The 12,357-nt window shown below is 50.4% G+C and overlaps 1 protein-coding gene across 1 annotated transcript in view; it reads left to right on the top strand.

Moving 5' to 3' along the window:
• The window catches only part of FER1L5 (fer-1 like family member 5), a 48,355-nt gene that overhangs the window by 16,523 nt on the left and 19,475 nt on the right, over window positions 1-12,357 (top strand). The window contains exons 14-19 of the mRNA XM_060170035.1: window positions 774-842; window positions 4,617-4,660; window positions 4,754-4,836; window positions 4,917-5,011; window positions 5,989-6,117; window positions 7,805-7,982. Of these exons, the coding sequence (XP_060026018.1) occupies window positions 774-842; window positions 4,617-4,660; window positions 4,754-4,836; window positions 4,917-5,011; window positions 5,989-6,117; window positions 7,805-7,982 (598 nt within the window). The remainder of the gene's footprint in view (window positions 1-773; window positions 843-4,616; window positions 4,661-4,753; window positions 4,837-4,916; window positions 5,012-5,988; window positions 6,118-7,804; window positions 7,983-12,357) is intronic.

Raw genomic sequence — 12,357 nt, 5'->3', positions numbered from 1 at the left:
AAGATCGCATGTTCAAATCTGGGGAATGCTGGGTTAGATATGTTTCAGAATTCATCAACCATCATTTCCACCATATTCTACCTATTAGAAGAAGTCATTAAATCCAGCCCATACGTGAGGGGAGGGAGGTTAGTGTCCGCCTTTTGAAGGGGAGAGTATCAAAGGGAGGTGTGGACATAGTTTGAAGCCACTACACTGAGTATTTATTTCCCAATGAGTGGTTTAGGAACCCTGGAAGTAGGTGAGATACTGTTGGGTGGTAGAGGCACACATTTTTTCAAAAATTTTAGTATTTCTGTGTTTTTCTTAGAGTGTATGAAAAAGTTTAAGCAGTTCAACTAACCCTTGGTTTCACTGACACGGTTGCTTAGAGTAAGGCTAGGTTTAAAAATGAAGTCAAGTGATGTTTTAGAAAGGGGGATACCATCAGCATGGTTATTGCTGACTTTTTATTGGGATCTTAGAGTTTATCTAACAAAATCTATGTGTTTGCACTGATATAATAAAGTTAGTAACCCTGTATCTATTTAAAAGTTAATTGAAAGCTGATTTAAGGGAAAATATGAAGGAGTCTGGATCTAGGTAGCTACTCAAAGGAACAGAGTTGTAGCGCATGAGAAGTTGTCAAAGTGTCTTTGGACCAGGGATTCCCATGACCAGCCCTGTGCTGCAGACAGGTTCACCTGTGGGCTGGACCGGAAGGGCTGGGAGGTGAGGCCAGTGGAGGGAGGAGGGGACAGGCTGGCACTGACACTGCTTTGGGATGTTCCCAGCTCAAGACACACGTGCGGATGCAAACCGAGAGCCCCATATGGAACCAGATCCTGACCTTCCAGATTCAGGTATTGCTGTGCCGTCACGCCCGCCCTCTTCCTCCTGCACCACAAACAGAAGGGGGTTTGGGTGTTTGTGGGGGCGTGTGGATGGAAGGTAGGGGCCACGAAGCACGGCGGGAGGGGGCGGGGACTCTGCCTGATAGGGAGCATGAGGAAGCCCAAGACATATTACAGAGAACCTCACTTGAAATGAATGGGGGGAATTTCCTGGCAGTCCAGTGGTTAGGACTCTACGCTCCCACTGCTGAGGGCCTGGATTCGATCCCTGGTCGGGGAACTAAGATCCCACAACCAAGTGCTGTGAGGCCAAAAAAAAAAAAAAAGGGAAACCAATAAATGACCCAGATGATTTCAGCTAATGATCAAGGAGGCCAGGTTTAAAAAAAAAAAAGAAATGCGGCTTCCCTGGTGGCGCAGTGGTTGAGAGTCTGCCTGCCGATGCAGGGGACGCGGGTTCGTGCCCCGGTCCGAGAAGATCCTACGTGCCGCGGAGCGGCTGGGCCCGTAAGCCATGGCCACTGAGCCTGTGTGTCCGGAGCCTGTGCTCCACAACGGGAGAGGCCACAACAGTGAGAGGCCCGCGTACCGCCAAAAAAAAAAGAATGGACCCTACAACTGAACTTTCCAGAGAACTTAAATGTGCCCTTTCACCTACATAAAAAAAAAAAAGCAATCACTTTCAAGACTCATTCTAAATTGTATTATGCATTTTCTTATCTTCTAGGCAATGCGCCCTGAATATAATTATAGCTCTTTATTGATGGCTTAGAGGCACTACAGGAACACAGTTGCATGCTGGCTACATGTAGTGTGGGGCTGTTTGTTCCCACATTAAATGGCCCCAACATGCTCTTCTCTGTGGGGTTCTGTAGTCTGATTTCTAAAGCCTTTCAGTCCTTCTCAGTCACCTATCAGCGGTGTGGATGTCAGTTTTCTCCAAGCCCTGGGAGAGCCTTGATTGCTTTTTGACTCCACGCCAGGCTTCTAAGAGCTGTGTGTAAAATAAGGGTATGCAGTGTGAGAGAGAACTTGGGCACTCCCATAAGTGAGAGTGTACAGAACTTTGTGTGGCATCTGTCTGGCTACCCAGGGAGTGTTTTGCTTTCCTTATACCTACCTTACATTTGTGTGACGTGAAATTAGCTACCCTTCTGTGGACCCTCCTCCCTGCTTCTCATAGAATCTTCTGCCTCCTCGTGAGTCATTTTTTTTTTTTTTTAAATTTACTTTTGGCTGCGTTGGGTCTTCGTTGCTGCGCACGGGCTTTCTCTAGTTGCGGCGAGCAGAGGCTACTCTTCATTGTGGTGTGCAGGCTTCTCATTGTGGTGGCTTCTCTTGTTGTGGAGCACGGGCTCTAGGCACGCGGGCTTCAGTAGTTGTGGCACGTGGGCTCAGTGGTTGTGGCACACGGGCTCTAGAGCACAGGCTCAGTAGTTATGGCGCACAGGCTTAGCTGCTCCGTGGCATGTGGGATCTTCCCGGACCAGGGATCAAACCCACGTCCCCTGCATTGGCAGGCGGATTCTGACCCACTGTGCCACCAGGGAAGCCCCCATGAGTCATCATTTTTAACCATTCCTCATAATCCCCACCTTCTTGGGTGACTTTATAGATTCTTAAAGTAGGGAGAGATTTTAGAGGGGGCCCAGTCCACCCCCCACCCTTGCTCCCTCCCACCTTTTCTAGCTGTGATGAAGCTCATGGCTGGAATCCTTAGTTTCTCTGTGGATGCTCAGGGCCTTGGATGTCCTCGCTCACGTTCAGCTTCCTTCAGGCTCAGAAGACAGTGGGGAGGTGCAGTCAGGGGGGCCAGGCCCCCCTTCATCCTTGAAAGAGAGCTTCCAATGTCTGAAGATGTCCAAACACACTCTGGACCGTCACCCATTGCCTGAAGACACAGTCTCCGGCGCTGGGGCGATCTGGGTGCAGGCCTCATTGTCACTAGCCCTCTGGAAGTGCAGCAGGCAGATGTGAACTCACTCGGAAGTGGCGGGATGACTGCACAGCCAGTGGCATCTGAGAACAGCTGGTCAGGGCCCCAGCAAGGCAGGCTGCGGGGGGCGCGCTGCTGAAAATGGTCTGTGCCACTTAGCAGTTCAAGGGCTCCCGGACAGGAGGGGAGTCAAGACAAGGAACTGGGAAAGGGGAGGAGACTTCCCAAGGGTGGGTGAACAGACGGTTCCACCATAAATTCAGATATGGAGGGTTTGGTACTTTGGAAGACCTGGATGCCCAACGACTCCCATCTCTCCACTTCCAGTGTCCTTCCTTCACCTGGGTGATCTCCTCGTAGCTTACTAACCAGATGCTCAGCTGGAAAGCCCTTTCTTTCCCCGCTCCCCCGACCCTCGGCTTCCATGGCAAGGGGAAAAGGAGAGGGGAGTGGAGAACTGAGGACCCCAGGCCACACCCCAGGAACTGCTGTGAGCAGAGGAGAGGCTCCAGCTGAGAGCATTTGGGGCCCACTCAGGCCTCACCCCCAACAGCTCTGTTTTATACGTGGATTTTTTGTTTTTATAACTGAGGGCAGAGCAGAGGCAAGACTCAGAAGCTTGGGTTCCAATCCTGATTCTACCCCTTACCGTGCGATCTCAAGCAAGTCCCTCTCTGGGCCTCAGTCCCGCTCGGTAAATAGGGACAGTCAGGCCTTGCCAGAGTGGGTAGGGGCTCCGCATGTTACATGAGAACTTCAGGAACTCAGCCTCTCTGTGCCACAGTGCTCCTGTCTGAAAATGGGAATGATCATAGCTCCTGGCTTCTGGGGTTGTGGGCGGGGTGGGTCTCTCAGGGGATCCACGTAGACCATTCAGGACATGCTGGGGACGACAGAAGCCTCCCCAGAGTGCCAGCTATTATGATTTACTCTCTGAGGAGATAGATGTCCCGCTGTTTAAAGGTTAGGTGCTAGGGAATTCCCTGGCGGTCCAGTGGTTAGGACTCTGTCCTCTCAGTGCTGAGGGCCCAGGTTCAATCCCTGGTCGGGGAACTAAGATCCCACAAGCTGCAGGGCATGGCCAAAAAAAAAATTAAATTAAATTAAATTAAAATAAATAAATAAAGGTTAACTGCTAAATGTGAGGAAGACATTCGAGGCCTACAACCTCCCCATGAGGCTTGGTAAACACGCCTCCAGACTGAAGGGCCGTGTGAGGACTGCAATCATGCAGCCCAAAGTAGGGCGGACTCTGGACCACTAGGACCCGATTTAGTTTATAAAATTTATAAAATAAATTTTGTACATTTATTTATTTGTTTTTATTTTTGACTGTGTTGGGTCTTCATTGAGGTGCGTGGACTTCTCATTTTCATGGCTTCCCTTGTTGCAGAGCACCGGCTGTAGGCACACAGGCTTCAGTAGTTGTGGCAGGCGGGCTCAGTAGTTGTGGCTCGCGGGCTTAGTTGCTCTGCGTCATATGGGATCTTCCCAGACCAGGGCTCGAATCCATGTCCCCTGCATTGGCAGGCGGATTCTTAACCACTGCGCCACAGGGAAGCCAGGTCCGCTAGGGAACTTATATCATGAGGGGCCATTTTAAGAATAAGAATACAAAATGATCATGGGACACAGTCCAAGGCCTTTCCCAGGCCCTTGCAAAGGGCCGATGCAGTGGGGGGCCCACAGCCAAAGGTCCATAAGCTCCCATGGTCAGTCCCACTGGGCTCACTGGTAACCGAGCCAGGCCTTGACCCAGACTCAGGACTTTCCACCTGCTCCCAGTTTCAGCAAGGCCCAGGCCATCCGAGCAGGCACCCACTGCCCCTCTCGCTTGCCCCTTGCAGCTGCCCTGCCTCTCCAGCTACATCAAGTTCAGAGTCTTGGACTGGTGAGCAACTGGGTGGAGACTGGAAAACACGCCAGGGAGGAAGAAATCAGAGCTGGGCCAGGGGCTCAGCCTGCAGGGTGTGTTTCTCTCCAGCCCCGGGAACAAGTGCCATGATGAGATCGGGACGGTCAGCCTGTCCCTCAACCAGATCTCGTCCACTGGAGCAGAAATAGAAGGCAAGCAAGCCCCCGGCCCCGCCTCCTGCACCTCTCCCCCGCCCGGGCCTGGGGAACCTTCTCACCCTCTCCCCTTGCAGGCATGTACTCTGGCTTCCTCCCCTGCTTTGGGCCCAGCTTCCTGACTCTCCGTGGGGGTAAAAAGGCCCCTTTCAGGATCAAGGAGGAAGACGCTGTAAGCTTCTCATGTCAGCTCTAGGGAACAGAGGAGGTAAAACCAACCATGTGTAAGGCACCGGGGCCTGGGGACTGCCTGGGGAGGGCCAGGCCCTGGTTTCTGTCCACCACACTCCAGTAGAGGACTCGAAGGCTGTACGTAAATGGCCATATAAATACGGGGCATGTGCTGTGGCCCAAGAAAGGAACAGATGGAGTGCTCTGGGCAGTCACTGAGGAAGGGACGTTGAGATGAGACCTCAGGTAAGAGTTTCGGCAGGTGGAACGTCATAGGCAACAAAAGAAACAGCACAGGTAAATGTGGAAAAGCACTGGGTTATTCAAGACTGGTGGTAAATGCCAGAAAGCCAATTGGCAAAAGAAGGGAATGGGGCTGGGAAGGAATCTGAGTGAGGAAGAGCTGCAGAAACCAGGACCTCAATGCCATTAGGAGACTCTCCCATGCTCACTCCATCTCTCATCTCTCCTGCTCTTTCCTGGGCCTCATTCATTCCTACTGCAGCCTTGCCTCCCTGCTGGGAAGAGGACCATAGAAGCCTCTACTAGGGAAGGCCAGGGAAGCATTCTAATTGGCCTTCCTAGGTCATGTGTGCTCCCCTTTGACCAATCACTGTTGCTGAGGAGGCGGGGCCTGTCCTGATTGGCCAGGCTGGGATAATTCAATAGGTACCACGGTCCCCTCCAAGCATGAAGGGTTTACCAGGAACAGGGCCCTTCAGGTGGGCCAGCAGGTAGAACTGCATGAAGGCGAAGAGTGGACCTAAGGGTGTAGAAGATGGCTCAGGGCCCAGAGGTTTCCAGGCATGGCCGTGACTGGAGTTTCTGGAATTCCTCCCTGGGACTGTGGTCAGCCCTAGGTAGGAAGTTACAGGACAACCCTGTCCTTCCTTCAGAGGTTTCAGGGGAGACTTTCCTGGTTGTTGTTTTTTTTTTCTCTCATCCCTTTTCTCGCCGTTTTCCTTCCTGTCACACTAGACTATTCCCAACATTGTTAAGGATGGTTTAGCTTATCGAGGTCGAGTCTTCCTGGAGTTAATCACCCACGTCAAGTCCCATCAAGATGCTACGATGAAGGATCTCTCCCAAGATGTGATCAGCGTAGAGGTAACCACAGGAAGAAGGAGCTCCTCTGCCTGCCCCTGGTCTGCTGTGGGTCCCATTTCTGACATTGCAAGAGGCCCTGGCCAGCAGTGGAATGAGCTTTTTGGATGTGTGAGGATGTTTGGTCGATCCACCTGAGTCTTTGCTAAGCCCCTACGGGGGCTTCCTGCCATGCCAATCCCAGGAGGTTAGGGGACCCAGTAAAGACAAGGCTTCAGTTTAAGAGATGTGTAACCTATTTAAGGAGAAATGATGTTCTAAGGAGCCTGGATTTCTTCCTGAAGGCTAAGGAGGGTCACTGAGGCAGGAAGGGGCAGGAGGAACAGAGTCAGGAATAGACTGGAAGGGAGTAAATTGGGCCACCCACTTAGGAGGAATGGGGACACAGTTACAGGGGAGGAGAACTGGAGAGGAGGGAGCAGGTGCCAGAGACCCTCTGGAAACAACGATCAGAGCCACTGACCGACAGGACACTAAGAAGTGAGGCTGACTCCCATTTTCTGCCTCAGGTGGCGAGGTGGGAAGGTGGGGGGCGTATATCAACATGGGCTCCCCAAAGGAGGAACAGGTCTGGGGGAGATGATGAGTCCCACCTTTGACGTGTGCTTGTGAGACACCCACGAAGACCAGTCCCCAAGGCTGCTAGACAGCCAGATGTGTCATCAACACACATCCAAGGATCTATCCAAGGTTCTGGAGGAATTGCCCTGGGGAGTAGGTGGAGTGAAAGGAGAAGGGAGCTGAGGCTGGAGCCCATCAGGAAGCACAGCCTATGAGACTGGAGGAGGAGGAGGGTGACTCTGCAGAGAGACGGAGGGGGAGTCTGCAAAGCGGAGAACTGAGGCAGCCTCCGGAGGGGAGAGGTGCAGAAAGGAGCGAGCAGCGATCTGAATGTGGAGGAGAGAAGGGCTGAGGACCCAAAAGCGTGCGCTGGTTATTAGGAAGACACCAGTAGCCTTGGGTCAGGAGAGAAGCCAGGCTGCCGTGGGTGGGAGGGAGAAGTTACAGACGGTGCATAGAGGCAAATGCATAGAAACTTGGCTGCAAAGTTGAAGGAGATAAGATCAGGTTACAGCTAGATAGTGGCTCAGACGGGAGAAGGAGGGTTATTTTTTAAGAGGGGGAGACTTGAGCTAGTGAGCAGACTGGGAGAATGCTTAAGTAGGGCAGAGGTAGACAGTGGAAATGAGAGAGGGGTTCACATGATGGATAGAGGACCTGAGCAGACGGACTCGCGGTGGGAGGACGGGGTTTGACAAAAGCCAAGAGCAGATGTGTGTGTGTATGCATCCTCCACCACGCACCCCTGCCCACACTCGGTCTCATCCGATGGGGGGCATTTAGGCAAAACGGAGAGGGGTGGGGGTGGCCCAACTCAGAGTCTAGCCTGACCAGGGAGCAGACGCTCCTGCCTGATTTCAGGAAGAGGAGGAACCAGGGCCGGCTGGGTGGAGGGGGCCAGGTGACGGAAGTCCTGGGAGGAACTTCCCTTGATCAGCCAGGTGAGTGGGAGTCAAGGCAGGATTTTGAGAGGGGGCAGGGGTTCAGTGATGGTCTAGGTCACCCTGAATAGAAGCAAAGGTAGCTTTTGAAAGAAACTGGGCACCTCATGCTTGCCTCCCTGCCTGTCTCTATAGCCTTGTTCATCCCTTGGCTTACGCACTGGGGATGTGGTGGGTTATTGTTTTAGAAGCACCAGAACCGCCAGAAGTATGGACTGTGTGTCATCTTCCTTTCCTGTACCATGATGCCCAACTTTAAGGACCCGATACAATTCGAGGTCAGCATTGGTCACTATGGAAACAAGACGGACCTGAGTTACAAGCCTCTCGTCTCCACCACACAGTACAGCCAAGTGATATATGATGGTAAGAGTCAGATCCAACAAAAGAGTAGAGAGCAGCCAGTGCATGCCGGGCTCCGTGTTGGCCCTTTTAATGGTATTAGCTCACGGTACATTCATAGGCATTGTTAACCCACATTTAGACGTGAGGAAAGTGAGCTTCAGGGAGGTGAAGTTACCTGCCAACATTGCACAGCTAGCTAGTAGGTGGTGAACCCACGACAAGAACTGAAACTAGGTTTTGACTTCAAGTCCTTCTCTACACTACATTCCACACCACAGCTTCCCAACCTCATCTTCTTTCCTGCTACTCTGAACCACCCCCATCCAGCCATGTGGCTACCATCTGCCCACTTTCCATCCATCCTTGAATCCACTTATCCACACATTCATCCATTCAACTACCACCATCCACTAACCCAGTCATCCAACGAACCACCCATCCATCCTTTCATCCAATGTATACTCATTGGACACTTCTATGGGGCACTGTAAGTTTCTCGAAGTGCAGTCCCTAGGCCAGCCCCATCAACGTCACCTGGCAACTGATAGAAATGCATATTCTTGGCTTCACCTCACACCTACAGAAGCAGAAAACAGAACAGCAATCTGCGTTTCAACAAGCCCTCCAGGTGACTGGCATGCGTGCTAAAGTTTGAGAACCACTGCTCTAGAGGAACACTATCTCACTTTCATCTTTGTCAGCTTCACCCTCTCATCACCCATGGAGGGCTTTCCATGCATCCCCCTTGTCTGCCTGTTTTTTTTTTTTTTTTTTTGCGGTACACGGGCCTCTCACTGTTGTGGCCTCTCCCGTTGGCGGAGCACAGGCTCCGGACGCGCAGGCTCGGCAGCCATGGCTCACGGGCCCAGACGCTCCGCGGCATGTGGGATCTTCCCACGCCGGGGCACGAACCCGTGTCCCCTGCATCGGCAGGCGGACTCTCAACCACTGCGCCACCAGGGAAGCCCTTAATGGTGTCTTTTGAAGTGCAAACATTTTCAACTGGCTGAAGTTCAATTTTTTTTTTTTTTCTTTTATCGTGTCATACCTAAGAACTCTTTGCCCAACGCAGGATCATGAAGATTTTCTCCAATTCTTTCTTCTAAAATGTTTTAGTTTTAATTCTTACATTTAGCTCTATGATTCATTTTGAATTAATTGTCATATGGGTATCCAATTTTTCAAGCACCATTTGTAAAAAGGACTATCCTTTTCCCATGTGAGTTTTTTTAAATTATATTTTTAAATATTCTGTTCCATTGTTCAGGTTTTCTACTTTGGGGTCTCCATTTATGACCTTAATAATTCTCCTTGGTTTTCTTCTATATCTGTCATTTTCTCCCTGATCCTTTTTGGATCTTTATTTCCATCTTATTTTGGTCGCTTTTCTTATTTCTGTGCCTCTCACTGGATTGTCTGCAGAGTCTAATGTCCCTTGGGCTTCCTTTCATGTGGTCTTCCTTCCTGTGATGTTTTTGGTTGTTTTCTATTCGTTTTCTGAGTTTTGCTGGCTCACATGTCCTTGTCCAAGTCCTGGGTTCGTTCTGGGGGTGGATTTTTGCCGGCACTTTCTGCACTCGGCTCCCATCAAGCCGTGACTCTCGCTGCCTGTCTTGCTGTTCCTTCCCCGCAGGTGACTTCTGCCACCCTTCAATACTTGCAGCTCCTAGGGCACTCACAGTTGCTTTTGGCAGCCCTTATGTGTATTTTGAGCCTGCAGATTATATCTGTCTCCTTGTTTTGCTGAAAATGGAGTTATTTTCCTTCTCCTTGTTGCTTTTGTATGCTCTCCAAGAGTAGAAGAAGAAAATTGCTGTCTCGTATCGGCACGCTCATATCTGAGAGCCCCAGTCATGGATCCCTGCTTATTTATCATTCCAGTGATTCACTCAGTGCCAGGGTCTGAAACTGGCGTCTTTTCAACGATTCTGGATAATTATAAAATACTTTCTCTTTGAAGATTACCTCTTCCCCTTTTCTTTCCTAGCTCTGTCTCGAATTCACTCTATCCTCTGTGGAACTTCTTGTGCTGTTCTGCACATTTTAAAATCTTTTGGGACTTCTCTGGTGGCGCAGTGGTTAAGAATCCGCCTGCTAACTCAGGAGACACAGGTTCGAGCCCTGGTCCAGGAAGATCCCATCATGCCACGGAGCAACTTAGCCCGTGCGCCACAACTACTGAGCCCTAGTGCCACAACTACTGAAGCCCATGCACCTAGAGCCCATGCTCCACAATAAGAGAAGCCACCACACTGAGAAGCCCACGCACCACAACGAAGAGTAGCCCCTGCTCACCGCAGCTAGAGAAAGCCTGTGTGCAGCAACGAAGACACAACGCAGGAAAGAAAGAAAGAAAGCAAGCTATTAAATCTGGCCCATTTAATATGGACCATTAAAAAAAATCTTTCTTCCACGTTTTTCATCTCTCTGGACTGCATTCTGCATAATTTCTTCTAGATTTTTCACGAGAGGTCTTAGGTAATCAACCATTCTATTAAAACCTTCTGGCAGATTCCTCTCCCTCTCCCTCACTTCATCCTTCTCCACAGTATTTTCCACCATTTGACACACTGTATTTTATGTATGTTGCCTTTTTTGCTCCCACTATTTCCTTAAATTCTTGAGTAAACTTTTTTTTTTTTTTTTTTTTTTTTGCGGTACGTGGGCCTCTCACTGCTGTGGCCTCTCCCGTTGCGGAGCACAGGCTCCGGACGCGCAGGCTCAGTGGCCATGGCTCACGGGCCCAGCCGCTCCGCGGCACGTGGGATCTTCCCGGACCGGGGCACGAACCCGTGTCCCCTGCATCGGCAGGCGGACTCCCAACCATTGCGCCACCAGGGAAGCCCTTGAGTAAACTTTCGATTCAAGTATAACACATCTATGGAGGAGTACACAAACCAAAGCGTCCAGCTCAATGAATTACCGCAAGGCAAACATACCCACATAACATTCAGACCTCGAAACCAAGTCCCGACATCCCAGAGGCCCCTTGAGCCCTCAGCCCCTCTCTGCCAAGGGCTGCTATCCCTCTCCTAACTGCCAGTTGGTTTTGTCTGGTTTTTAACTTTATATAAAAGAAATCATATAGTATGTATTGTTTTGTGCCTGGCTTCTTTTGCTCATCATTTTATTTGTGAAATGCATTCACAAACGTAGATGCTGTTGGGTGTAGTTGTGGCTCGTTTATTCTCATGGCTGTATAGTATTCCATTGTGCAAATACCGTAATTTATTTATGCCTTCTACTGCTGAAGGAGATTTTGGACCGTTGTGAGTAGTGCTACTGTGAACGTTTTTCTTTTGATAATGCTGTTCTATGCCTTTCTGTTGGTTGTATACGTAGGAGCAGAATTGCTGGGGTAGAGGGTATGTATATTGCTTCTTAGCTGCTCGTTTTCTTGGAACTTTATCTGTGGGAATCCTTTGGGACTTGACCCAAATTTCATGCTCCAGTGAGGATTTGTCTTTGCCTCCTCTAGTTACCTGGGGCACTGCCAACCAGAGACTGCGTCAAGTTTTCTCTGGACCGTGCAGGTGGCATGAGTGAAGAATGCAACCTGCATGAGGCCCCACTTGTGGTTACAAATTTTCAGGAAAATTCCTGCCCCTCTACCCGGAGCCACGCTGGAGATGGGCGAGTTTCCTTACTGTCTTCTTCCGTGTGGTGGATTCTTTCTCACTGAATGAGGGTTTAGGGTTTGCAGTGCCAGCTCTGCATAGCAGACTAGTTTGCTCGGGCTGCCATCAGAATGTACTGCAAATTGGGCGGCTTATAACACGAATGAGTTCTCTCACAGTTCTGGAGGCTAGAAGTCTGAAATCAAGGTGTTGGTGGGTTGATTCCTTCTGATGGATCCGGGGAAGAATCTCTTCCACGCCTCTCTCCCAGCTCCTACGTGTTGCCTGCCATCTTCGGTGCTCCTTGGCTTGTAGATATATCACTCACTGCATTCTCTGCCTCCATCTCCACACGGTGTTCTGCCTCTGTCTCTTGTCTCTACAGGCCTGTCATCTCTCTGTCCCTCTCCTCTGCTTATAAGGACACCAGTCCTTATGGGTTAAGGGTCCAACCTACTCCAGTACGATCTCGTTTTACCTAATTACAGCTGCAATGACCCTATTTCCAAATAAGGTCACATGCAAAGGTAGCAGGCATTGGGACTTCAACATAGTTTTACAGGGGATGCAATTCCACCCATGTCACATGGGGTGTCCTGTTAGATTGCCCACCCCGGGCAGTGTTCGGCTCTCTCTCCTGGGCCCTGGCAGTTGTCAAAAAGAACCGGTTCTCCAAGATTTGCCAGAAACTCAGAGGACAAAAGTCCGCTTTGCTTCCGCTTGCCTCACAGACTTTCTGCTTTTACTTTATTTTTGTTTTCTGTGGATTTCTTGCTTTT

Source organism: Lagenorhynchus albirostris, chromosome 13 (genome assembly GCF_949774975.1).
Source record: "Lagenorhynchus albirostris chromosome 13, mLagAlb1.1, whole genome shotgun sequence".
NCBI lineage: Eukaryota > Metazoa > Chordata > Mammalia > Artiodactyla > Delphinidae > Lagenorhynchus > Lagenorhynchus albirostris.
This window is presented reverse-complemented; position numbering and strand designations above follow the sequence as displayed.